Consider the following 27,080-nt stretch of genomic DNA (forward strand, 5'->3'; position numbering starts at 1 on the left):
TCCAGGTGTGATCCATAGGCCAACAGCATCTTCATTACCTTAAAGTTCTGTTAGCGACAGAGAATATCAGACCCCACGCCAGACCTACAGCAAGAGAACTTGTGTTTTCACAAGGTCCTCAGTTGACTTGAATGCATGTAAAAGTTTGAGAAGCACCGCTCTCTAAAAGATTCTTTTAAATTTGTTTACTCTCAACATAAATAATTATCTTTATTCCTTTTGCCTCGTCTTAATGTGTTTTGGAATTGGAGTTGATGGAGTGTTACATACCAGTAATAGAATGTACTTACTTCAAATAGTAAAATATTGATGGCTTTCTCTCTTTAAACTTAAAAGTAATTCCGATTTTTTTTTATTGTGGTGAAAAGCACATAACATAAAATTAACCATTTTAAAGTCTACAGTTCAGTGACATTTAATATATTCACAGTATTCTGCAGCTACCCCATCTCTGGTTCCAAAGCATTCTCATCACCCCAGAATAATACTTGTACCTGTTAAACATTCGATCCTCATTCCTCACTACCCACAGCCCCTGGCAATCACCAGTCTGCTTTTTATCCTTAAGGGTCTGCCTATTCTGGCTAATTCATATAAATGGATTCCTACATTATGTGGTTTTTGAGTCTGGCTTCTTCCACTTAGTCTCTTTTGGGGTTTCATCAACATTTCATTCCTCTTTAAGAATGAATAATCTTCCATTGTATTTATGTATTTATATTTTGCTATTGAAGGAATCTCAGGGTCCCATGAGCCCTCTTGGTGATGAACTCTATCAATGTCTAGAAGATCACAAGAAACAACCTTTTGAGGAATCTATAAGAAACAATGAAGATAGTTTAAGGTAATTTGGGGCACTTTGGTTAAAAAAATTTACAGACTGTTGGTGAGATCTCATTACAGTGAGTTCTGTGTAATCAAACTGTTTCTGTCAGCATATAGTTTGTCATTCCGGTTGTATTTACTTATTATTTATTTTTAAGCAGGCTCCATGCCCAACAGAGGCTTAAACTCAGGACCCTGAGATCAGGAGTTGTGTGCTTTACTGACTGAGCCAACAAGGAACCTCTATTAATTTTTATTTTAAAAAATATTTTCCCCATGAGTTACCAGGGTGACAAAATCAGTTAAGTGTCCAATCTTGTTCAGCTCCTGTCATGATCTCAGTCAGGGTCATGGGATTGAGCCCCAAGTTGGGCTCCATGCTCAGAGAGGAGTCTGCTGGAGATTCTCCCAAATAATTAATTTAAAAATACATCTTTCCCCCACTTTATGATGAATTGAGGGCCTTTTGCATTACTATAGAGAGATGGATATTATTTTTTAGGTTCTTTCTGTACTTCTGTGAAGCATTAAGAGTTTCCAGCCTTGTTCCTCTGCCTCTTTCAAGACCCAGTCATCCCTTCTGTGTTTGTATTTCCAAAAGCTAGATCTTGTATAAAATGCTCCTATAAGCTTCGATGAATTTTCAAGATTGTGTTGTATCTCATTTACGAATTTCAGAACATCCACTAATAATATCTATATTTGTGTATTATTTTGCTTTTTAAAAGTGCTTTTGGTTTTAGATGCATCTATCATATTTGTCACCAAAGTAATTCATTAAAGTAGGTTTTATTGCTCCTATTTTTTAGTCAACAGAAACGCAGCTCCACAGAGATTAAATGCCTGATTTAACATCACATGGCTGTTAATGACTAGAGCCAGAGTTCTTACCCATTCCACATCTTCAGACTTAACCTTAATACTCCTTCTGCTATCACAGATGTCTGCTCTGCTACAGGCAGACTGGCTCCTAAGTTATGTTCAATTCTGTAGGAGAAGGAGTTTGTTTCTTAAAGTCACTTATGACAAGATTTCATATTAAAGAATTTGGGTCTCCAGTAGAATTTAATAAAATACAATTTTCTTATATAGTGAAGTTTTCTGAATTACTTAGGAAAAATATTTATGGATAGGAATATCAAGGTATTGAGATAGATTTACTGTATCATTTTGCTCTGTTTTTTGTCAGCCAAATGAAAAAAGCTGACAGCGCTACCCTATTTCAAATGTTGGTTAATCATCTGAGTCTAATACCGTACTGAGTCTAAGACCCTTACTATTAACAATTCTATATTAGTGTAAGTTTTCTCAGATGCTTGTCTTGAAATTCTTATCCTGTTTCTTTAGTAGGAAAAAAAAGTTTTATCACTCCTTATTTTTTTTAGATTTTCAGATTCTAAGTCAAAGACTCCTCCTCAAGAAGAATTGACTACTCGGGTATCTTCTCCTGTATTTGGAGCTACTTCTAATACGAAACGTAGTTTAGGTTTGAATACAAGTTTTTCCCCTTCTCTCTTAGAGACTGGGAAAAAAAACCTTCTGAAAACAGCCCCCATCAACAACACTTCTACTTCTAAATCAGAGAAAACTAGATCAAAATCAGAAGATGGTGTCCTTTTCACACATCATAATCTTGGGTCTGAAGGGAACAAGATCATTAGCCAGTCATCTTCCAGTAAGCAGATGCTTATCAATAAAAATATAAGTGAATCCAAAAATGAACAGGATGGTTTTGATCATATTAAAGATGCTGTCACTGATAAAGACAAACTTGTGATACCCCTGAAATCACTGGGAGGCAGAACATCCAAAAGGAAGAAAATTGAGGAAGAAAGTGAAGATGAAGTAAGCAGCCCCCAAGCCTCTTTTGATAAAGAAAACGCCTTTCCCTTGCTACTGGATAGTCATTCTTCCATGAATGGAGACTATATGATGGATAAACCTCTAGATCTGTCTGATCGATGTTCGGCTATTCAGCATCAAGAGAAAAGCCAAGGAAGTGAGACTTCTAAAATCAGATTTAGGCAAGTGACTCTCTATGAGGCCTTGAAGCCCGTTCCAAAGGGCTCTTCCTCAAGCCGCAAAGCCTTGAGCGGGAGCTGTGTGTTAACCAGAGATGCCCCAGAGGAATCCTGTTTACAGGAGTGCATCCTCCACTCCTTGGGTAAATCATCTCCAGATAATAAAACACCATTACAAATCAAGGAAGAAAATCCCGTCTTTAAAATCCCTCTACGTCCCCATGAAAGTTTGGAGACCGAGAATCTTTTTGATGATGTGAAGGTTTGTGTTAAATGTTCAAGTATTTTTATTAAAATGGTTGTTCATGATTTCATCTAGATGCTAATAATTCTTTCTATTTAAGGGAGCAGATTCTCATGAGCCAGTAAAAATAGCCAGGTCAGCCCATGGAGCATGTGAACTTACATCCGTTCTTCAGTTAAATCCATGTAGAGTTGCTAAAACAAAGTCTGTACAAAACAGTAAAGGTATGTTTTCTATAAATAGCATTTCCAAAAAAGAAAATATTATTTCTACTCTTTTTTAGTGATCTTGAGTGTTAAATAATATATGTTCTTTGGATATATTGAATTGTTTTAGGAAAAACATTTCTTCCTGTGTATTTCTGTGTTTACAGAATGATTCTCCCTGGTTTCCTTTTACATGTGATTTTCCTGCTCTCATGCTTTTTGAAAAAATGAACTAAGGTCTTTAATACCTATTTTTATAGATGATTTTGTGGACTTACCTATTTTATGTAATTTCTTATTTTCTTCACAAAAGCTTTACAAATTTTAAACTATGTGGAATTTTAAAATACATAAAGTAAAATTTTCATCATCTAAACGTTTTTCCTCACCCCACAGGTAGCCTCTCCTTTTTTCTTTGCATTTACATGTATATGTGTAAACATATATATGTACATATATATATACACACACACATATATATATACACACACACGTTTTATGTGGCTTTTTAAACTTCTTACTTGAAAACCTTTTTTTACTCTTAATAGGTATGTTAATCTTTTCATAATTTTGCTGTGTTTAAAATGAGTCTTTTTGGTTTTCGGCCATGAAATATTTCTGTACTTCCTATGTAGTAGTTTTGCTTTTATTCTTCATTCAAAATTTTTCCTTTATTCAGGGTTTATTTTCCCTTTTTCCTGAAGCACATTCTTTAGTTGTTCTTCTAGCAATAGTTTCAGTCTCTGTATGGAAACACTTTTTTCACTCTCATTTCTGATTTTTTTTTTTTTTTTACGTTTTTGATTTTGGGTTTTTTTTCTCATGGTTGCTCTAGGGATTATAAACTTCACTTAACCTTCCACAATCTACTTAAAGTGACTGTGCTTTATGTAGTTGTCATTCATGTCCACATACATTGAAAACTAACAGTGTTACAATTTTTTTTTAAGATTTTATTTACTTATTTGACAGACAGAGAGATCACAAGCAGGCAGGGGGTGGGGGGAAGCAGGCTCCCTACTGAGCAGAGAGCCCCATGCAGGGCTTGATCCCAGGACCCTGAGATCATGACCTGAGCCAAAGGCAGAGGCTTTAACCCACAGAGACACCCAGGTGCCCCCAAACAGTGTTACAATTTTAACTTTTTAAAACTATTTTTGGTATAAAAATCACTCATTATAGTGTACAAGTCGATATTGTATACTTGCAGAGTTGTGCAAGCGTCACTGTAGTCTAAGTTTAGAACATTGTTATCACCTCAAAAAGAACAGTGCCCATTAAGTTAATGTCTAAAATATGTGAAGAACTTACACAACTCAATACCAAAAACAAAAATAATTCAATTTAATAATGGTCAGAGGACCTGAACAGACATTTTTCAAAGAAGGCATACTATTGCCAAGACATATGAAAAGATGTTCCACATCACTAATCATCAGGGAAATACAAATTAAAACCACAATGAGATATCACACCTGTCAGAATGGCTGAAAGCAAAAACATAAGAAATAACAAATGTTGACAAAGATGTAGAGAAAAAGGAAGCCTCGTGCACCATTGTTGGGAATGCAAATTGGCATAGCTACTGTTAAAACAGTATAGAGGTTCCTCAAAAAATTGAAAATAAAATTGCCATGTGATCCAATAATCCACTACTGGGTATTTACCCAAAGGAAATGAAAATACTAATTCTAAAAGATATATGGACCCCTGTGTTTATAGCAGCATTATTTACAATAGCCAAGATATGAAAGCAACCCAAGTGTCCATAGACAAATGAAAGGATTTAGAAGAGATGTGGTTATATATATACAGTGGAATATTACTCAGCCATAAAAAAAGAAAGAAATCTCACCATTTTGTAACAACATGGGTGGACCTAGAGGGTATAATGCTAAGTGAAATAAGTTAGAGAAAGACAGATACCATATGATTTTACTTACATGTGGAATTTAAGAAACAAATAAACAGAAGAGGCAAAACCAAAACAGACTCTTAAATATAGAGAACAAACAGATAATTGCCAAAGGGGAGGTGAGGGGGTGGGAATGAGTGAAATAGATAAATGGTTATGCTAAGCGAAATAAGTCAATTAGAGAAAGACAATTATCATATAATCTAACTGATATGAGGAATTTGAGAAACAAGACAGAGGATCATAGGAGAAGGGAGGGAAAAATGAAGCAAGATGAAACCAGAGAGGGAGATAAACCATAAGAGACTCTTAATCTCTTGATTAAGATGAAACAAACTGAGGGTTGCTGGAGGGGAGGGGTTTGGGAGAGATGGGGTGGCTGGGTGATGGACATTGGGGAGGGTGTGTGCTATAATGAGCGCTGTGAATTGTGTAAGACTGATGATTCACAGACCTGTACCCCTGAAACAAATAGTATATTATATGTTAATTAAGTAAATAAATAAATATAAGAAATAGATAAAGGGGGTTAAGAGTACACTTTCTTGATTAGCACTGAGAAGTGTATAGAAATGTTGAATCATACTGTATATCTGAAACTAATGTAACACTGTATGTTAATTATACTTGTGTAAAAATATTTTTTCTAAGAACAGTTCCCATTAGCAGTCATTCTGCATTCCTCTCCCCACTTCTCCAATCCTAGGCAGCCACTGATCTATCCCCTATCCCTATTGATTTTCCTGTTCTGGTGTTTTCATATAAATGGAATCATACAATATATGACCTTTTGTGACTTCTTTTACTTTTAGTTTTTTCACCACTGTAAATCATGCTTGCTATAAACATTGATGTACAATTTTATGTAGATATATATTTTCACTTCTCTTGAGTTACAAATAGGAGTAGAATTGTTGGACCATATGCTAACTCTCTAACCTTTTGAGGACTTTGTGTTTTCCAAAGTGTCAATGTCATTTCACATTCTCCCCCGCAGCACATGATGTTCCCATTTCTCTACATTCTCATCAATACTTGTTATTATCTGTCTTTTTGATTCTAGCCATCCTACTGGGTGTGAAGTGTTATCTCATTGTGGTTTTGATTTGCCTTTCCCTGATGGCTGATGCTGTTGAACATCTCATCATGTGCTTATTGGCCAGTTCCTTTCTTTGAAGGACTGTCTATTCAGATTCTTTGCTCATTTTCAATTGGAGTATTTGTCTAATTATTGAGTTGTGAGAGTTCTTTATATGTCCTAGATACAACCCTGTTAGCAGCTGTATGATTTGCAAATCTTTTTTCCTATTCTGTGGAGCCCATAATGTTTTAAAGGAATAAGAATGTTTAAAATCCATTTTTAATTGTATTTTTTCCTCCTTATTGAAGATGTATCCTTTGAAAATATCCAGTGGAGCATTGATCCAGGAGCAGACCTTTCTCAATATAAAATGGATATTACTGTAATAGATACAAAGGTAAGTTAGAAAGTAAAACCAAGCTCCATGTGGTTATTCTAATAAGTTGGTAGTCACCCTCCTCCCCTAACTCATTCTGTGACCTTAAGATAATCAAATACCTCTTAAAACCTGACTTATTTATTCAGAAAAAAAAAAAAAGAAAAATGCTTATTCTTCTAACTTCATGATATTTTTGAAAGGGTAGTAATACCTTCTGACTTGAAAGGCCTTTGCTGGGACACCTGGGGGGCTCAGTCAGTTAAGCATCTGACTCTTGATTTCAGCTCAGGTCATGATGTCAGGGTCATGTGATCAAGCCCCATGTTGGGCTCTGCACTGGGCATGGAGCCTACTTAAGATTCTCCCTCTCACTTTACCCCTGCCCCTCCTCTCTCTTTCCCTCTCTAAAAAAAAATTAAGTTTTTTAAAAAAGGACTTTGCTGGAAAATATTATTATGGTTTTAAAATAATGAAAAATTCAAGTTATATATTTTAATAATTTATATATATCGATAGATATTTCTTAAAGATTTTATTTATTTATTTGAGAGAGAAAGAGCAAGCACAACCAGGGGGTTGGGCAAAGGGACAAGCAGACTTCTCGTTGAGCAAGGACCCCAACACAGGGTTCGATCCCAGGACTCTGGTATCAGAACTTGAGCTGAAGGCACACTTAATTGAATAAGCCACACCGGTGCCCCTCAGTAATTTTATATTTTAGCAAAGTAATTCATTATATGATCTGATTAACTTAATGTCACCATCAAGAAAAAAATTTATTTTCCTAGTTGGCTATTTTTTAAATACTGTATATTTTTTAAAAAATTAAAATTCCAGGGCACCTGGGTGGCTCAGTCAGTTAAATATCCAACTCTAGATTCTGGCTCTGGTCATGATCTCAGGGTTGTGAGATCAAGGCCTACGTTCAGCGTGGAGCCTGCTTAAGATTCTCTGTCTCCCTCTCCCTCTCCCCCTCCCTACCTCTTAAAAAATAATAATTAAAATTCCTAGTGGAAATAACTCTTTTGGATTATATTTGGGTTCTATATAGTTTGAGAAGTTTTCTTTCAGTTGGGAGGATATTAATGAAGTATTTAACTTGCTACAGTATAAAATTTATTCTTTGTGTGTATACTTCATTACCATGAGGCCAACTGGAGAAGAAAGGGAGGAGAAGCCCAGGGAATCCAGTGGTGCACAACTCTCCCTTCCTTGGCAGTAGTCCTTCTTTTCATGGGTTTGTGAGAGGATGCTTGTATGTTGAAGCTAAAATGTTTTACAGACATAAAACCTTAATATATATTCCTAAGGTAAAAATAAATATAACTTAATGTTACTGAAGTGTACACTTAAAATATGGTAAAAATGGTAAATGTCATGCTATGTATATTTTACCAGAATTTTTCAAAAGTAATATATAAGGCCATGCGGGATAACTGTTAAATTTTTTGAATTTTTAAATATTTAGGATGGCAGTCAGTCAAGATTAGCAGGAGGAGAGACAGTGGACATGGACTGCACATTGGTTAGTGAAACTGTGCTTTTAAAAATGAAGAATCAGGAACAGAAGGAAGAGAAAAGCCCAAGTAAGATTTTTTTTTTTTAATTTAATAAAAATGTGGAGGGACGTTTATCGTCGTACCATTGCACTGATGACCACAAGTGACCACTTCACCATAAACCAGGGTTTTATTTCGTCTCTTGAGAAGTGAACTCATTTTAGTGTAGTATGAATTATACATGAGCTAATATGAAAAGATTTTTATGTATGTAATGACAACAAAAAGTAGCTTTCTTTGCACATGAATAAAGTACAGTTAAAGCCCTATGTAAAATCTTTGTAAATACAGTAACTATGCTTGGGGGTTTACTGTTGCCTTGTGTACATCCTAGGCAAGTGTATTGTGTGGCAGTTACTACAAGTTTCACATTGGTCTGTATAGAAAGCAAAAAGCTTGCTTGTTGCCTTAAGCCAGTGCTCTTTTACATAGACGGAGAAAGAAAAATGAATGATAGCTTGGAAGATATGTTCGATCGGACAACACATGAAGAATATGAATCCTGTTTGGCAGACAGCTTTCCCCAGGTGGCAGATGAAAAAGAGGGATTGTCAACTCCCACAAAGAAACCAAACAGTAAGGCTATTTTCTTTTTAATTATGGCTTCTCGGTTACACTTCCATCAGTAAAGTAAGTCAAGGAGCTAGTTAACAAAGACTTGATGAGGTGTATATTAATAACTAAAATTTCATATTTCTTACATAAATTTCTTTTAGATAGTGAAATAATTTCAGACCAATAAAAGAATTACAAGAAAATAGCTCAGAGAGGAAAAAAAATTAGTCCCTTTCATTAAGCTTCCCCTTATGTTACTATATGACCATAAAATATTCATCAAAACTAAGAAATTAATCTTGATTGAATACACAGATTTCTTTGTAACTTGTGCATAAAGTTCATAAAAAAGTTTGAGAAGGTTCTTTGTTTAGTAATTATCATTGCAATAGAGTTGGAAGGAAAGTGTTTTGCAAAAAATTCAGACTAATTTTCTGTTAGAATGCTTTACCTTCTCAGACAAAATAATGTAACTCTATGTATCAGTCTTTTTAAAATTCTTTTCAGGGTGCCTCGGTGGCTCAGACAGTTAAGTGTGCCTTTGGCTTGGGTCAGGATTCCAGGGTCCTGGGACTGAGCCCCACTTGGACTCTCTGCTCCGTGGGGAGCCTGTTTCTCCCTCTCCCTCTGCCCCCCACTCAGCTCTCTCTCTCTCTCAAATAAAGAAATAAAATCTTTCTTAAAAGATAATAAAATTACTTTCAATTAGAAGCAGTAGTTTATAGTGCAGGGTGGGAATGAAAAGAATAAGTGAAACTCTTAACTGAATAATCTGAATTGAAAGTTAAAATTCTTGCTAAATGTCTCATTTTCTTTTTGTGAGTAAAAAAGTAATTCAGTGCAAAGGTTATATATGAACACACCTGCTATGGAGTAGTCCATCTTGATTATGTTTTCCTTGTACTTCCCATTAGGTTTTAAAAAAAAAAACACAGCCCTTATTAGCTCAAAGTAAAAGAGACTCTAACCAAAGGTACAGAACAGCATGGTTGCTTAGTCCATAACAAAAACTTGATCCAAGCCAACTTTTGTGATAAAAGTTTACAACTGTTCAGTTCACCTTTTTCCCCCCAAGAAGAGCCTTTTGCTAATTGTTTTCACTTAAGGGGGGGGAGGTATTTTTTTTTTACAAGATACAATTATTAATTTCTGTCCTTTTTTTTTAAAGTTACATCTCACATTGACCATCCCAAAATTTCTTCTTACTTATCTATTGTGGCAGTTCCACACTGTTCTTTTGATCTCTGGAAAGTTCTGCTTCCTCGAGTATTCCAAGACTGTTTTCTTCCTCACATATACTTTTCTCTCATGCTTCTATTAACTACCTCTGCATCTCTAATTTGTCTTCTCTGATGAATCCCAGTCCTGCATTTCTTACAGGAAATATAATATAAATGCAAATGCTACTTTTGTGTCTTTCAACAACTTAAACTTAACATATCCAAACCAGGTTCCCTTTATTTCTTACCAAATGACCTTCCAAGCTTTTTCATTTTTCTCAGCCACCTAGGCATATAGTTTAGGATTTTATTGTTCATTTATTTCATGTTCTTGACCCTCATTTCACAAAGTTCTACCTAGTCTTTCCTCATAGGAAAGAACAAATTTCAGGGAGGATATCAAAACTTGGTTCTAGACATGTTAATACTTACTAGACATTCAAGTGGAAATGTTAGTAGATAATTGATATATGTTGAGTTTAGACAAGACATCCAGAATAAAGAAATAATTTAGGGGGCAGGAGGTCAACAGCAAGTACATGATGGTACTTAGGGCCGTGAAACTGAGTGAGATCACCCAAGTATAGAGAAGAGAAGCATTTCAAGATCTGACCTCTCGGGTATGGCAACTTTGAAAGGTTGGAGAAAGAGGAACCAGCAAAGGAAATTGAAAAGGAGCTGGAGCCAGGGAAGTAGGAGGGAAAAAAGAGTTGTGCTGTTGTGGACGCCAAGTAAAGATGTTTCTATATATTCATTATTCCTAGCTTTGTCCTCTCTCTTCCGAGCCCCGGACTTGAATCTGGCTACCTATTGGACATCTCTTGAGCACCTTGAACTTAATACATTCAAATCAGAAATCTTTATTTTCTTACCCAAATTTGATCCTGCCCTTCTGGTCTCATTAAACCTCAGTAACTATTCTCCCAGTTACTAAAGGTAGAAATTTGAGAGTCATATTTGACTTCTTTACCTTTTCATGTCCAGTCTGATACCCTGGCAGTACCATCTCCAAACTATGTTTCATATCACTTCTCTCCATCTCTATAGCCACTGCCCTAGTCTAAGCCACTTTTCTCTCCACCGTTCTACTGCAGGCCTCCTGACTGGTCTTTTATGACACTTGTTCCTCCGCTCCAGTCCATTCTCTACAGAGACTCAAAACTCATTTATTTTAAATGTAAACTAGATTGTATTATCTTCTTATTTAAAAACCCTCAATGAGAAGGTATTTGAATGGCCAGTAAGCACATGTAAATATGCTCAACATTATTGGACAAGAGGAACCGAGATAACCACTTCACACCCACTGAAATAGTTAAAAAGATTGGCACTATCGAGCATTAGCAAGAGTGAAGAGCAGCTGGAACTCTCATACTTTGCTGTTAGGGATATAAAATTGTACTGTGGAAAGGAGTTCAGCAAGGTTTTTCACAGTTTTATTGATATTTGTCAGGTTTTTTAAAGTTATGTATACACCCAGCGTAGTGCCCAGCAATCCACTCCTAGGTATATAAAGAAAAGAAAAGAAAACATGTTCACAAAGCATTGTGTTCAAGAATGTTCATAGCATTGCTATTCATAGTAGCTTAATACTAAAACAACCCAAATGTCCATCAACAGCTGACTAAATATGAATTGTAGTAAACTCATATAATGGAATACCACTTGTCAACAAAAAGGACAGTACTAGACTCAGCAATGAATCTCTAAAAGTCTGTTGCGCTAGAAAGATCCAAAAGATGGAAAAGAATACATATTGTGTAATTCCATTAATACAAAGTTCTAAAACAGGCATAACTAAGCTGTGGTGGCAGAAATCATCCCTCCATAGAGAGAGGGGAGAGACATCAGAGAACAGTCATCTGTTTGAGAAGCAGAGGAATAGGAGTAAACGTCTAGGGGCAATGGAAGTTCTCTCTCTTGATTTGGATGGTAGTTGCACAGGAGTAAACATTTGTCAAAATTAATCAGAGTATACTTAAAATCAGTGTGTTTCTTATATAAATTATCCCTCAGTGAAGTAGTCTTTTCAGAAGTCTTCAGTGGCTTGCTTTTGCATTCAGACTCCTTTCAGCCTCCAGGGCCCATCATGATCTGGTGCTTGCCCACATCTCGGATCTCATCTTTCCTAACACCTTTCTTCACTCAGTCTCAACCACACTGGCCTTCTCTTGGTTCTTATAACATACCAAACTTTTTCCCATTTCAGGACCTTCACCTAGAACATTCTCCATTTCTGCTTCTTGTGGCTGACTTCTTTTTATTCATCAGTTACCACCTTTCATCTCCTTCTTCAGAAAAGCCTTAGCTGTCGACTTACTTAATGTCTGTTTCACTCACTGTGGTATAGACTCCATGAGGATAGGAGACCTGGTTTCTCTTCTTGGACACTGCATGTCCAGAACTTAGCACCATGCATGATTAATTTTTTTTTAAGATTTCGTTTATTTATTTGACAGAGAGAGAGAGATCACAAGTAGATAGAGACAGGCAGAGGGAGAGGGGAAAGCAGGCTCCCCGCTGAGCAGAGAGCCCAATGCGGGGCTCCATCCCAGGATCATGACCTGAGCTGAAGGCAGAGGCTTAATCCACTGAGTCACCCAGGCACCCCATGCATGATTAATTTCGATTATTTGAATACACAATAGCAGCTGCCTGTTTGGGTCTAGACAGCTCGGGATTTGGGTCCATAAGCTTTTGTTCTTATTTTGTCACCAATTTTCTGGTAAAATTCTTTAACCTCTATTTCCTAGTTAACCTACTTCAAAGACACATTATAAACATCAGCAGGACTGGGATGCCTGACTGGCTGAGTTCGTGGAGCATGTGACTCTTTTTTTTTTTTTTTTTAAGATTTTATTTATTTATTTGACAGAGAGAGATCACAAGTAGGCAGAGAGGCAGACAGAGAGAGAGGGGAGAAGCAGGCTCCTTGCTGAGCAGAGAGCCCGATGCGGGGCTCGATCCCAGGACCCTGAGATCATGACCTGAGCCGAAGGCAGAGGCTTAACCCACTGAGCCACCCAGGTGCCCCAGCATGTGACTCTTGATCTCAGGGTTGTGAGTTTGAGCCCTACGCTGGGCATAGAGCTTACTTTAAAAAAATCAGCAGGACTAGTAAGTGAAACATATTAAAAGCTGCTTATTGTTGTTTGGTGCCAAATGATAATGGGCATCAGAGTAATTCTTTTGAAGTCTAAAATAATTTTATATATAATCTACACATACATACATATGCTTTGTATATATGGTTTTTAAATCTAAAATAGTTTTATAGGTAAGATTTTTATCTCTAGTAATTCTGAGGTAAACAAGATAATCAGCACCCATCTCATTGTGCAGATGAAAAAGAAAGAGAAAATTAGTTACAGAAAACTTAAACAAGTTGCCCAGGAGCCTAGAGTATGAAATCTGAAAAGAATGGAAGTTCTGATATAGGTCATTCTTGTTCCAAAAAGCCTGTTTCTCAGTTCTGCATTCAGTTCGTGGTATGTGTGTTTTGTTTACAGTTCCTGGTGATAAACAAGATAAAGTCAAACAGAAAGCGTTTGTGGAGCCATATTTTAAAAATGATGATAGGTAAGTTGGACCTGATTAATACCAGCGATGTGATTGGAAGTACAACAGAACTAACTTTGTCAGGGTACCTCTGAACTGTTAAATTGCTACTTTGGTTAAAATGAAGTTTGTGTCATTACCTTATGATTTAACAACAGAGGGACTCAAGCATAAAAATGACAAATATTACAAATAAGGAAATTTATATCACCACTATTTTTTGACACTGGTAATAGTTTTCTCTCTTTTTTATAACAAATGTTTTTATTCTTGTTCTGTTTTAGTAGGGACTTTATATGAACTTTAGGAATTTGTTATATATTGTAACCATTATATAGTATCAGACATTAGGTGGCAAGCCTTAGGTTATGCTTGAGAATTTTTGTGCAAGGATTTTTTAAACTTTAAAAGAAAAACTGAGCATCTTATATTTTGAACGATAATGCTGCTTTGTGCCTTTTTTTTTTTAAGATTTTATTTATTTATTTGAGAGAGATCACAAGTAGGCAGAGAGGCAGGCAGAGAGAGAGGGGGATGCGGCTCCCCGCTGAATAGAGAGCCCAATGCGGGGCTCGATCCCAGGACCCTGGGATCATGACCTGAGCTGAAGGCAGAGGCTTTAACCTACTGAGCCACCCAGGTACCCCTGCTTTGTGCCTTTTATTCAAAGATGGCAATTCCTTTTTTTTTTTTTTTTTTTTTTTTACTTATTTGGGACAGAGAGCACAAGCTGAAGGAGGGGCAGAGGTAGAGGGAGAAGCAGCCTCCCTACTGAGTGGGAGAACCCAACATGGGGCTCCATCCCAGGACCCTGAGATCATGACCTGTGCTGAAGTCATATGCTTAACTGACTCAACCACCAGGCTTCCCCATAGATGGCAAATTCTATAACTTTTAATCATGTACTATTCATTCTAGAAGTGAATTTAGGCATAGTAATTCAATTCAAAAAAATTTTTTATGTCTTTTTTTTCTTCAAGTTATGATGCTAGCAAATTGAGTCACTCAATAAGCAAAGTTTATATTATACTTATTTCTGTTGAGAATTTTAGAGATCTGACAGGTCAAGACAAATTTTTTTTTTTTTTGTAATTTAATTTATTTATTTTTTCAGCGTAACAGTATTCATTGTTTTTGCACAACACCCAGTGCTCCATGCAAAACGTGCCCTCCCTATTACCCACCACCTGTTCCCCCAGACTCCCACCCCTGACCCTTCAAAACCCTCAGGTTGTTTTTCAGAGTCCATAGTCTCTTATGGTTCGCCTCCCCTTCCAATTTTTTTTTTTTATAAACATATAATGTATTTTTATCCCCAGGGGTACAGGTCTGTGAATCGCCAGGTTTACACACTTCACAGCACTCACGATAGCACATACCCTCCCCAATGTCCATAACCCCCTCCCCCTCTCCCAATCCGACCTCCCCCCAGCAGCCCCCAGTTTGTTTTGTGAGATTAAGAGTCATTTATGGTTTGTCTCCCTCCCAATCCCATCTTGTTTCATTTATTCTTCTCCTATCCCCCTAACCCCCCATGTTGCTTCTCCATGTCCTCATATCAGGGAGATCATATGATAGTTGTCTTTCTCTGATTGACTTATTTCACTAAGCATGATACCCTCTAGTTCCATCCACATCGTTGCAAATGGCAAGATTTCATTTCTTTTGATGGCTGCATAGTATTCCATTGTGTATATGTACCACATCTTTCAAGACAAATTTTTATTGATGCCTATAAGACTCTAATAGATAAGAGCTGTTGTCTTGTTGCTAAATGCTTAATTCCTTTATTTACTAGTTCTCCAAAGAAATACTACCCTAACAACCCAAATGTGGCAAGGGAATTTTTATTTGTGGGGTCATTATGAACTAATGGATTTAAATGTTTCATGTGTTTGAGTCTAACCACTAGGGTTGCTCATTGCCATAGTTAGTCATTGTTTCCAGATCTTTTAGGTGGAACAGTTGGGATTAAGGTTTTTGTTTCGTTTTTTTGTTTTGTTTTGTTTTTTGTTTTTTTTTTTAAAGATTTATTTATTTATTTGACAGAGAGAGATCACAAGTAGATAGAGAGGCAGGCAGAGAGAGAGAGAGGGAAGCAGGCTCCCTGCTGAGCAGAGAGCCCGACGCGGGACTCGATCCCAGGACCCTGAGATCATGACCCGAGCCGAAGGCAGCGGCCCAACCCACTGAGCCACCCAGGCGCCCCTTTGTTTCATTTTTTAAGATAACTATACTTTTTCACATTGATAGCACCAGTTCAAGTTCAGAACTTTTTATGTAATAACCTCTTCTGTCTCACATCTTACCTACTTCCCCCTAATGAGAAGCCCACTTCTCAGTGCTACAACATAATTTCTCATTTAACTTATTCTTTAATATATAGAGCAGTCTCAGAATAATATAAACTATCACCAATAATATGACTTATGAAAATGGTTTAAGATGTCTTTTTGGGCTTTTTGTTCTTAAGATATATTCTATTGGAACAACCATGTTATCTGCATCTTTTCATAAAATAAAAATTCTAAAAGTGAAAAGAAAAGGTATATTATGTATGTACAGTCCAGGCACTGTGTTTTAAAACCATTTGGAATAATTTTTGTGTAGATGTGTCACTATGACTCAGTCCCTGGGTTTGTTTTATTGTGCCTTTGAATTTTGTAGTTTCTTTTATCTTTAATTCTTTTTTTTAATTATCTAAAATATGTACGTGGTATCAGAAGTTACAAAACAGGGTATATTCCGATATAGCTGGTTTCTGTCATTGTCGCCTCTACCATATTAGCTCCCTACCCCTACAAGTGGTAACGATTTGTTTAAAAATAGGGTTGTTGATCCATTTTAGAAAATAAAAGCCAGTATCTATACAGAAATATATAGTCATTCTCTCTTCCTTTAAACAAATGGTAGAATGCAATGTATACTTTTTCTGTTTTGCTTTTGCTTTTTTCATTTAAATATATATCCTAGAAAATCACTCATAATAGCGTATAGTGGTATTCCGCATTTCTCTTTTTAGTGACACGGTACTTTATTGTTTGTACCATAGTCTATTCCTTAGTAATGGGTATTTGGAGTGTTTACAGTCATGCTAACACTGAACGCGGCAGTGAATAACATTGTACATTTTCTTCTTATATTGTTGTGTATCTTTGGGATAGAGTCCTTAAAGTAAGACTGCAGAGTAAGAACTGTCATTTCAAGCGTTTGATATTGAAAGTCCACTAACTTCTCAAAAATATAAAAATATGGAGGCACCTGGGTGGCTCAGCAGGTTAAAGCCTCTGCCTTTGGCTCAGGTCATGATCCCAGCGTCCTGGGATCGAGCCCCGCATCGGGCTCTCTGCTCGGCAGGGAGCCTGCTTCCTGCTCTCTCTCTGCCTGCCCCTCTGCCTACTTGTGATCTCTGTCTGTCAAATAAATAAATAAAATCTTAAAAAAATATATATATACATATATATGAGTAATTTTATATTATTCTGAAACCACTAGATAGCTGGAGACATAGGAGGTGGGTATAAGGCATGAGGATGGCAAAAATCTTAAAATTAGCACTGTTCTGTTCCCCACAGACAATACCAGCAAACCCTGGGAAGATGGGTTGTTTTGTGTGAGGGACAAGAAGCTTAGTAATCTCTCAGGGGATGCTTTAATGTCTAGTACAGATGCCAGTCATAGGAGATTCCCTGCAGCATTAGAACAACAGTAGCAGAATAAACGATGCTCAGAGGAGAGGGTACAGCCAAAATGTACCCTATATAAGCTTTTAAGAGTCCACAAACCATTTGAAAGAAAGCAATTTTTATGGCCTTTTAACTTACAGATTGCTCTAAAGTTGAGAGTTCTTGGGCTTAAGCCCTCACAGGACCTATAACCTCGTATACTTTGACATAGAGCAATTAAAGCTCCCCTTTGAGAGAAAGTGTTTGCCAGCTAGAGGGGCATGGGATCAGAATGCTTCAGAGGAGTAGTTGGGAGTAGTCCCAACAAGTTGTTTTGCAAATCGGTTTTTGTGAGTCGAGCTCTTGAAGCTCTCTGGGGATGTTTCTATTATAAACAGATATGTATACCATCACAAGTCTTCATTTACCTATTTTGTAAGTTTGGACTTTTCTATATTGAGCTTTAAAACTTAAAGCAGGATACAGTATATTAAAAACATCTAGGGGCACCTGGGTGGCTCAGTGGTTTAGGCCGCTGCCTTTGGCTCAAGTCATGATCTCAGGGTCCTGGGATCGAGTCCCACATCGGGCTCTCTGCTCCGTAGGGAACCTGCTTCCCTCTCACTCTCTCTCTGCCTGCCTCTCTGCCTGCTTGTGATCATTCTCTGTCAAATAAATAATTTTTAAAAAAAAATCTATACTTCTGCTTGCTTTTTCTTCCGAAAACCCTCTATACCTCATTAACCCATTCCTCAGTGGCTTTGACCCTCCTAGGTTCCCAGTAGTTCTCAGTAGGATCTGACCCATTTAAGGACAAGCGCAAATAATTGTTCCTAACATCTTGAAGAATCCGGGGGGCATGGATTCAGAAAAAGAAATTTTTAGAGTGTGCCTAGGTGGCTCAGTGGGTTAATAAGCCTTTGCCTTCGGCTCAGGTCATGATATAAGGGTCCTGGGATCGAGGCCCTCATCGGGCTCTCTGCTCATCAGAGAGCCTGCTTCCCCCTCTCTGCCTGCCATTCTGCCTGCTTGTGACCTCTCTCTTTCTCTGTCAAATAAATAAATAAAATCTTTAAAAAAGAAAAAAAAGAAATTTTTAGAGAAAATGACACATAATGTACACAGAGAAAAATCTCTTTTTTGGGGGTGGGGAGTGGATTAGCCCAGAAATACAAGTTCTTAAAAAAAACTGAGTTAAGAGACAGTTACTCTCTTTCTTGGTTATGTTATGGAACACCAATTCCTGGCTTTAATAATACAGTATTTCTTTCTAAATTAGGTTATTTTAGGGGCACCTGGGTGACTCCTCAGTTAAGCATCTGACTCTTGGGGCACCTGGGTGGCTCAGTCATTAAGCAACTGCCTTCTGCTCAGGTCATGGTCCCAGGGTCCTGGGATCGAGCCCCACATCAGGTTCCCTGCTCAGTGGGTAGCCTGCTTTTCCTTCTCCCTCTCTACCGGCTTGTGTTCCCTCTCTCACTGTGTCTCTCTGTCAAATAAATAAAATAAAATCTTTTTTTCTAATTAATTAATTATTTATTTTTAAAAAGCATCTGACTCTTGGCTTCACCTGAGATCATGATCTCAGAGTTGTAGATCAAGCACCATCAGGCTCCATGCTCAGCTCGGAGCCTGCTTGAGATTTTCTTTCTGCCTCTCCCCCAAGCCTCTCACTCTCTCTAAGTAAATACACAAAATATTTAAATAATAATAAATTAGGTTATTTTATATATTATATTCAGCCAATCAGAGGCAAAAATAGAAAGTAATAGTTATCTTTTCCAGTTAGAAAACAATATATGTAAAAATACCTGACATACAGTAAGCACCTAATAAGGATTTAATGAAGAATGCATGAAAAAATATGTTTTCTAACATACTTAGTAAACATTTCAAATTAAATCAATGAATGTTTGGGGATTATTTCTCCTCTGGGCCCTCACCTTCGTTAATTAAAAATCTAAACCAAAGGTCTTTGTAGTAACAAATGGATTAATTTTTAAATTTAATTCATTTTTCTTCCAGAGAGACTGGCTTACAAAATTTTCCTCATATTGAGGTAGTTCGGAAAAAAGAAGAGAGAAGAAAATTGCTTGGACACACATGTAAGGAATGTGAAATTGTAAGTACGAATGTGAATCCTGTCTGGTGGGTTTTTAAAAATACGGCTGTATAGATTAGCAATGCATGATTTAAAAGTCATAGAGCTATATTTTTATCCAGAAACCTCATCCAACCCAGGAATAGCAGGATGGGTAAGTAAAGAGCACACTGGCTGTGACTTGGGAGATCTAAATACTTAGAAATGAAAGCCCTCAATCTCTCAGATTTTCATTAAGTGAATCTGGAACCTAAGCCCTCGTTCTTTTTACCAACTTAAAAACATCTGTGCTATTTTTCTTTTCTGTGTTTATTTGTATTTGTTTGAATTTCTTTCCCCTGGTGTTATATTACAGCAGAGGCCCTTCCTTATTCATATACTATTTGGGGAAAATTCTGATATTTTAGTAGGAAGCTTAAACATTTATTACTTATCCCAGCATTCTCAGGAAATGAGATATACTCATAATTGGGTTTTTTTCCTAAATAACTGGGATAACCATAATCTCTTAACTTTCTCCCCAAACACTTTCCTAAACACAATGCAATGAGCAAGCTCTATGTCATCCTTAGAACACAATTACATTTTCCTTTTATACATTGGCTATCTTGGACTATTGAAGTAGAAGCAGTACTAACCAACCAATCACTAAATATCTCAGGCAGGCTCTGTATTTTCTTTCTTTCTTTCTTTCTTTTTTTCAGATTTTACTTATTTATCTGATAGAGATCACAATTAGGCAGAGAGGCAGGCAGAGAGAGGGGACGGGAACCAGGCTCCTCGCTGAGCAGAGAGCCCAAAGTGGGGCTTGATCCCAGGACCCTGGGATCATGACCTGAGCTGAAGGTAGAGGCTTTAACCCGCTGAGCCGCCCAGGCACCCCTGTGTTTTCTTGAAATATGTGTTTTTATTTCTAACCTTGCTTTCTGTTGGCTTTTAGACGCTTGCCTCTAGTGATTTAGTTCCCTTTTAAATTTTCCTTTCAACAGCTGTGGGCTAGAAAATTTGATAACCAAGCAGATTAAAGTTATTTATGGATAGCTTGTAGTGCAGGTAAGCATTTGGTGAGAAATAGGCTCTTAACTAACAGTGGGAGTGTAAATAGAGATCGCAATTTTGGAAAGCAGTTTGACAGTACAAGCAAAATCTGTATCATGAGTTTTCATAACACAAATTTGAACATATCATGATTTCCTAACTAAAGACCATGGTCAAGCCTCCAGGTTTTTTTTGTTTTGTTTTGTTTTAAGATTTTATTTACTTATTTGACAGAGAGAGATCACAAGTAGATAGAGAGGCAGGCAGAGAGAGAGAGAGGGAAGCAGGCTCCCTGCTGAGCAGAGAGCCCGATGCAGGACTCAATCCCAGGACCCCGAGATCATGACCTGAGCCAAAGGCAGCGGCCCAACCCACTGAGCCACCCAGGCGCCCAAGCCTCCAGTTTTGAGTTAAAACTATAATTCTTTACAATATGGAACTAACACTACCAGTTAGAAAAAAGTTTTTGTACTAGAAACACAGATTCCTTCCTTCTCTCAGGAATTATTTCCTATGCTATTATTCAGACTCTAAAAACCATTGTCTCAGGGCACCTGGGTGGCTCAGTCAATTAAACGTCTGCGTTCAAGCTCAGGTCATGATCCCAGGGTCCTGGGATTGAGCCTGAATCGAGCTTCCTGCTCAGTGGGGAGTCTGCTTCTCCCTATCACTCTCCCTCTGTGTTTCCCCTCCCCTCAAATAAATAAAATCTTCAAAACTAAATAAATAAAAAACATTGTCTCATACATTTTATTCCAATATTTTTGTTGTTTAAGATAGGGAATAAATCTGCTCCCTGTTAACTCTGTCATGACCAGGAGTGAAAGTGCTAGTCCTATGTTTTTAAAATACTATCTGTATGCTTACAGTTCTTAAATGTATCCCAATGTCTTCTACCTGTGGAATATGTCATACACATGTGGAAGTGTAATAATCATCTCACATTTCACCATATCCAAAAGCAAACAGTTACTACCACTGATTCCCAAACCTCACCTGAGTCTCCTCTATGCCCATTCTTCTGGCTGTTTAAACCAAAGTTCTTATAGTTATCTTCTCTTCTTTCATATCTCAGTAATGGATCTATCAGCAAATCCCACCAGTTCTATCTTCAAAGTTATCCCATTTCCATGCACTTGATATCACCACCACTAACCCCCTGGACCAAGGTTCCACTTCATCTTGTCTGGACTATTGAAATAATTGACTTCTAAGTGCTTTCCTTCTCTTGCTTTATTTTAATCAACTGTTTTTGGAAAGCAGTGTTAGATCCACAGCAAAACTGAGCAGAAAGTACAGAGAATTCCCATATACCTCTGTCCTCGTTTTTCTTTTCCTTTTTATACTTGTCTCTTCTCAGTGTATGTTCTTTCTTTTTTTTTTTTTTTTTTTTTTTATGTTCTTTAAAGCAAGATATTTCTGAGATGTTAATGGTTTTTATTGCCCCCAGTGGGGAAATTGGGATTAAAGGTCCTTCTGTCGGCAGTAAGTGCTTCAGTTCCTGGCCTCCCTGCCAGAGAGGATTGGGAATCTGGGATGCTGGGTATCAAGGGGCAGGACAGGGCCTGAGAGCAGCGGCACCGAATGGCTTGGCTAGGAAGGACATCTACCTGATTTCTGTCTTCACTGTGTGCTTTTAACACAATGATCTTTTGTTGTCTAATGATCTTTTTATTTTTTTCTTTTTTTTAAAGATTTTATTTATTTATTTGACAGATAGAGATCACAAGTAGGGAGAGAGGCAGGCATAGAGAGAGAGAGGAGGAAGCAGGCTTCCTGCCAAGCAGAGAGCCCGATGCGGGGCTCGATCCCAGGACCCTGGGATCATGACCTGAGCGAAAGGCAGAGGCTTTAACCCACTGAGCCACCCAGGCGCCCCGTCTAATGATCTTTTTAGAATAAAAATTAAATCATGTCATTTCTGTGCCCAAAACCCTTACATGTCTTCCCATTGTGCTCAGAAATAGAACCCAAAGTCCTTATCAAGGACGGCACCCCACTTCTCTCTGATTTTATCTTCTGCCACTCTCCCAGTTGCTCACTGTGTTATAGCTACACCAGCCCACTGTTGCTCTTGTATGTGTTGTAATTTGGTGGCAGTGTTTCTCTAAATTGTTTGATAATCACGATTCTCTAATTATGGTCATCCCATCCCATGTCCAGGCTAAGGTAACCAAGACTTGTACTCACAGCAATGAGAAAGATGAAAAAGATAACCCCCAAAAAAGTTGTTTCAGAGGTATTCAAAACACCTTTCCTTCAAACCTAAGTTTTAGCCCTTAGTCTGCCACTTTCAATAGAAGATGTTGTCAGTAAATTATCAATTTGATTTTCAGTTTCTCAGGTATGAGGTGGAATTAGCTGGATTGTGTGTGATCTTGTCATATGTTCTATTAAGCTTTATACTGCTGCTTTGTTTACTTAGGGCTAGAGCTTGAAGGACCTGTACATTTTTTACATACAAATTTTAACCTTGTTTTTATGAAGTTCAAGTTCTTTGGGTTGCGATTGCAAGAAATTATATGTCTTTGATCCTAATTGAAAAAAATATAGTTTAAAGGGGGAAGTCATGAAGGCTGCAACATTCAAAGCTAAACTTTCATTTGTAAAAAAAATTGGATAAGAAAATTACTTCAAAACACACATGTTATATCCAAATAACAACTGAAAAAAGTGCTGTTCAACGTACAGTTTTGTTGGGGCGCCTGGGTGGCTCCGTGGGTTAAGCCTCTGCCTTCGGCTCAGGTCATGATCTCAGGGTCCTGGGATCGAGCCCCACATCGGGCTCTCTGCTCAGCAGGGAACCTGCTTCCCCCTCTCTCTACCTGCCTCTCTGCCTACTTGTGATCTCTATCTGTCAAATAAATAAATAAAATAAAATCTTAAAAAAAAAAAAAGTACAGTTTTGTTACTGGTCTGACAGTTGAGTTTGCACAAGTACATAAATCAGCTTCGTCACTCAGCACGCTGTAAAGCTAAGCTGGCATTTTGTGGGGGGGGCGTTGGTGGGTTTTGGGAGGTTTTTTTGATTTTTGTTTTATTGTAAGACTTTATTGATGAGAAAAGCAGCATATTGGTTTACATTGTGATGATACAAGCTCCAAGCTCCTTTTCTCATTTGTGGAGCAAACATTTTACCGACCAGCACTAGTTACTGGTAGTATTAATTACTAATATTATCTTCAGTGAGTATTGTTTTCCTTAATGTGCTGAATACTTTAACCGCTTTCTTTAGTAGCTTCTAGTTTATTATCAATAAGCCTAACAGTCCCTTTATTATTTCTAAGTGAAAAACTTAGCAGTTTTTATTATTAGTATTATGCAGATATTCCAGCAGAAGAAAGAGAAAAGAAATTGGCTTCCTGCTCAAGACATCGGTTCCGCTACATTCCACCCAACACACCAGAGAATTTCTGGGAAGTTGGTTTTCCTTCCACTCAGACGTGTATGGAAAGAGGTGAGAGTACAGATTATAACATTTGTAATTACTTTTTTAAAAATACTGTATATACCCAACTCTAACCATTAGACTTTTCCCCCATGATTCCTCTTACCTTCTGCTCAAGGGCTAGTTCTTTGACATAAAAACAAATTCCTAAAGATAAAAGGCTCATCTTTAACTCTGAGTCATGCCATTGAAATCAGAGATTGTGTATAATCACTTTAATATGATTGTGTATCCATTATCCTTGTTTATCATTCAAATTTCAGAAAGTTAATTTATCTTATCCTATAATCAAAATGACCTTTTAGTAAAATAATAACATTACAAAAGTTGGGGCAAAGTTATATTGTTAAAAAGAGAGCATCTTTTTAAAGCAACTAGTCTGAATTTTAGATTTTAAAACCTCACTTACCCAGAATGCTGGGTATTTATAAACCACATCTGAGTAAAAAGAACCTCTTTTTAGAGGACTATTCCAACTAGCTCGTTCAAATATGGCACTGACATTTAATATGATTTGAGAATGTATACAGCTTTGAAGCTGAGGATATCAAGTAGTAAGATAGTTTTTCCAAAAGGTGCAAAGTCTCTTGTAACTATTCCCATATTTTCACTTTTCCCATTAACAAGCCGAATTACATTCCCTTTGACATGATGATGCTGCCTGGTCATCGAATAGAATCAAACAATCCAGATAGAGCCTGTGTTTGTACACCTACCATGGCCTTAAGGGGATATGACAGAGTGCAGACCACGTGATTCAAGATCCCTGAGGAGAATCAGATGGTTGAAAAGTATAGGGGCACATCTTTTAAAGAAGTAGCTGCCACAGAAAGTCTTTGATAAGCACCTGGAATTCCAACAGTGAAGTTCTTGTTTAGCTGTTTGTCTCCATTTGCAACCTGTAGGGGGCAGACTAGGAAAGGACTCAAGAGCTCTGGTTGCAGAGGTGAGACAGATCTTGGGCAAAGTCCCAGCTCTTCCACTTCCATAGCTTTGTGAACTTGAGCAAGTTCTTTTAACCTCTTGGGTCTCCGTCACCTCATCTGTGATGGAGATACAGTTGAAGCTACTTCAAAGGAATGCGAGCATTAGCTGAGATAATGTATACAACACATTTGATAAATGTTTGCTATTATTGTTAGTATAAACGAGGAAACTGATGGTAAGTAGTGAAATCATTAACATTGCACAGCTAATAATCAGAGGATTGTGTAAACTGGAGTGCATTAAATAAGACAGATGTTATCTGGTATATACTGAAAGAAATACATTTTGCAAATACAATCTTCTAAATTTGTCATTTGTTTTTAAGGTTACATTAAGGAAGATCATGATCCTTGTCCTCGTCCCAAAAGACGGCAGCCTTACAATGCAATGTTTTCTCCAAAAAGCAAAGAGCAGAAGACATAAATGTTGAAGCAAAAGCACAATAGGGGACAGTTTGTTTCTTTTTAGTTATTTATAGTTAAAGTTGGTATTAAACATTGATTTTTTTTTTGATCTTCTGTAAACTGACTTATAAATCATTTTTCTATTGAAAGTGTTTTTAAATGGCATTTACCTACCACACAACTATTTAAAATGTGGATACACTTATATTGTATTGTCTTGTTTTTGCGCCTTTAAAACAATAAGGTGCTTTCATTTTGCACTCTAACTTAAGAGTTGTTTATTTACTTTATTTGGTAATACGTAATTACAATTTTGAAAATATGATAGTTGTAGTCTGTGATTTGTTGCCTTTCCTATCTTTTTACTCAGCCTCCCCTTGGGTATTTACCTTCAGCAGTGGCTTTGTGGTTTTCATTCTCTTGATCAGTTGCGCTTCTAGGGGTTATTCCAGTGTCAGATATTTATATCTTTTTTAAAAAGGCTAAATTTTAATAGTCCTTTAAACTTTCCAGCTTCTTTCTTTTGTTTACTTGAAATGTGTTACTATCCTGCAGTGCATTACTTTGGAGGCTTAACCACAACCACACATAACTATGTTACAAATTAACATAGTTCTGATCATAATATTCCAGGTCTTCACATAGCTCTTTTCCTTATTCTTTGCTGGTGCAGTTTTCAAGCTGAATTTGTCAAGTTTTCCTCTGTTCATATGTTCAAGTTCAGGAGTATTGTTTCTCTGGAATGACTGACATTATTAACTTCCAATTTGGCAACAAAATAGATTTCTCTATTCAGCAAATTTCTGTTCCTCTAGGACCTAATATCTGAGTCATAAAGATGGCAGACCACATCTGTGTCCCCATTTCCGGTGGCATTTTGTTTATCGGTGCCTTTTTTGAGTATTTCTTTAATCCATATCTTGACAGTACTGCTTAAGCAGGAGAACATGAAACACTGAATGGAATGCTTCACTGAAATCTAACTGTTTACATAAAGCCCCTCTCAGAGTCCTAAAAATCTCTGCTTAGTCTCATCTTCATTGATCAAGGTTCTTATATGAATAAATGACATCAGTTTGTGTTCTCAGAGAGGATCGCAAAAGAAATCACATATAATGAGTATCTACTATAAGTCAGACCCCTTATGAGCATGCATGGCTGGGCTCTGAATGTGTTCTGAATTTTTTTACAACCCTATCATAGCGTCTATTCAGCACTTTTCTTCACTTCCCAAATTGTTTATCCTATTTTGATTTTTGTTCCCTGTTGGCAGTCAACCAACCTCTCCAGAATAATAGCAACCATTCAGTGGTAACTTGCTATATGCCAGGAACTGTTATACTCTTCACATAGATTTTTCTCTTTTAATCCTTGAATAATCTTGTGAATTCATTTGTCAGCTTAACATTTAAGCTGCAAAAAAATGGATCCAAAAAACAGATTAAACAACAAATGACTGGTTTTATTTTTCTCACTTTAGAAAGTCTGGAGGTGGGACGCCTGGGTGGCTCAGTTGGTTAAGCAGCTGCCTTTGGCTCAGGTCATGATCCCAGTGTCCTGGGATCGAGTCCCACATCGGGCTCCTTGCTCGTCGGGGAGCCTGCTTCTCCCTCTGCCTCTGCCTGCCCTTCTGTCTGCCTGTGCTCACTCTTTCCCTCTCTCTGACAAATAAATAAAATCTTAAAAAAAAAAAAAAAAAAGTCTGGAGTTCAGCAGTTCAAGGCCCGTCAGTGCAACCCCATGACACCCTCATAGACCCAGATTCCTCCAACTCTCTGCTCTTTCATACTTTGCATGTGGCCTTCATCCTTGTCGCTATCAAGCAGTTATGCCACCTCCATCATCATGTCCATGTTCTAGACAGAAGGAAGGGA

General features: G+C 37.3%; 1 protein-coding gene across 13 annotated transcripts in view; it reads left to right on the forward strand.

Moving 5' to 3' along the window:
* RBBP8 (RB binding protein 8, endonuclease) overlaps positions 1-26,630 on the forward strand; it is a 109,731-nt gene extending 83,101 nt beyond the window's left edge. For 11 of the 13 annotated variants that reach the window (XM_046025617.1, XM_046025615.1, XM_046025614.1 and 8 more), the window contains 10 exons: positions 735-844; positions 2,211-3,108; positions 3,191-3,314; positions 6,601-6,689; positions 8,140-8,257; positions 8,663-8,806; positions 13,515-13,584; positions 19,254-19,350; positions 23,683-23,824; positions 25,128-26,629. In XM_046025617.1, the coding sequence (XP_045881573.1) occupies positions 735-844; positions 2,211-3,108; positions 3,191-3,314; positions 6,601-6,689; positions 8,140-8,257; positions 8,663-8,806; positions 13,515-13,584; positions 19,254-19,350; positions 23,683-23,824; positions 25,128-25,225 (1,890 nt within the window). In that variant the 3' untranslated portion in view covers positions 25,226-26,629. Of the gene's footprint in view, positions 1-734; positions 845-2,210; positions 3,109-3,190; positions 3,315-6,600; positions 6,690-8,139; positions 8,258-8,662; positions 8,807-13,514; positions 13,585-19,253; positions 19,351-23,682; positions 23,825-25,127 lie in introns of all 13 variants that reach the window. The other 2 variants (XM_046025622.1, XM_046025621.1) reach the window with 1 other exon arrangement.
* The last annotated feature ends 450 nt before the right edge of the window (positions 26,631-27,080 follow it).

This window comes from Meles meles, chromosome 12 (genome assembly GCF_922984935.1).
Source record: "Meles meles chromosome 12, mMelMel3.1 paternal haplotype, whole genome shotgun sequence".
Classification (NCBI taxonomy): domain Eukaryota; kingdom Metazoa; phylum Chordata; class Mammalia; order Carnivora; family Mustelidae; genus Meles; species Meles meles.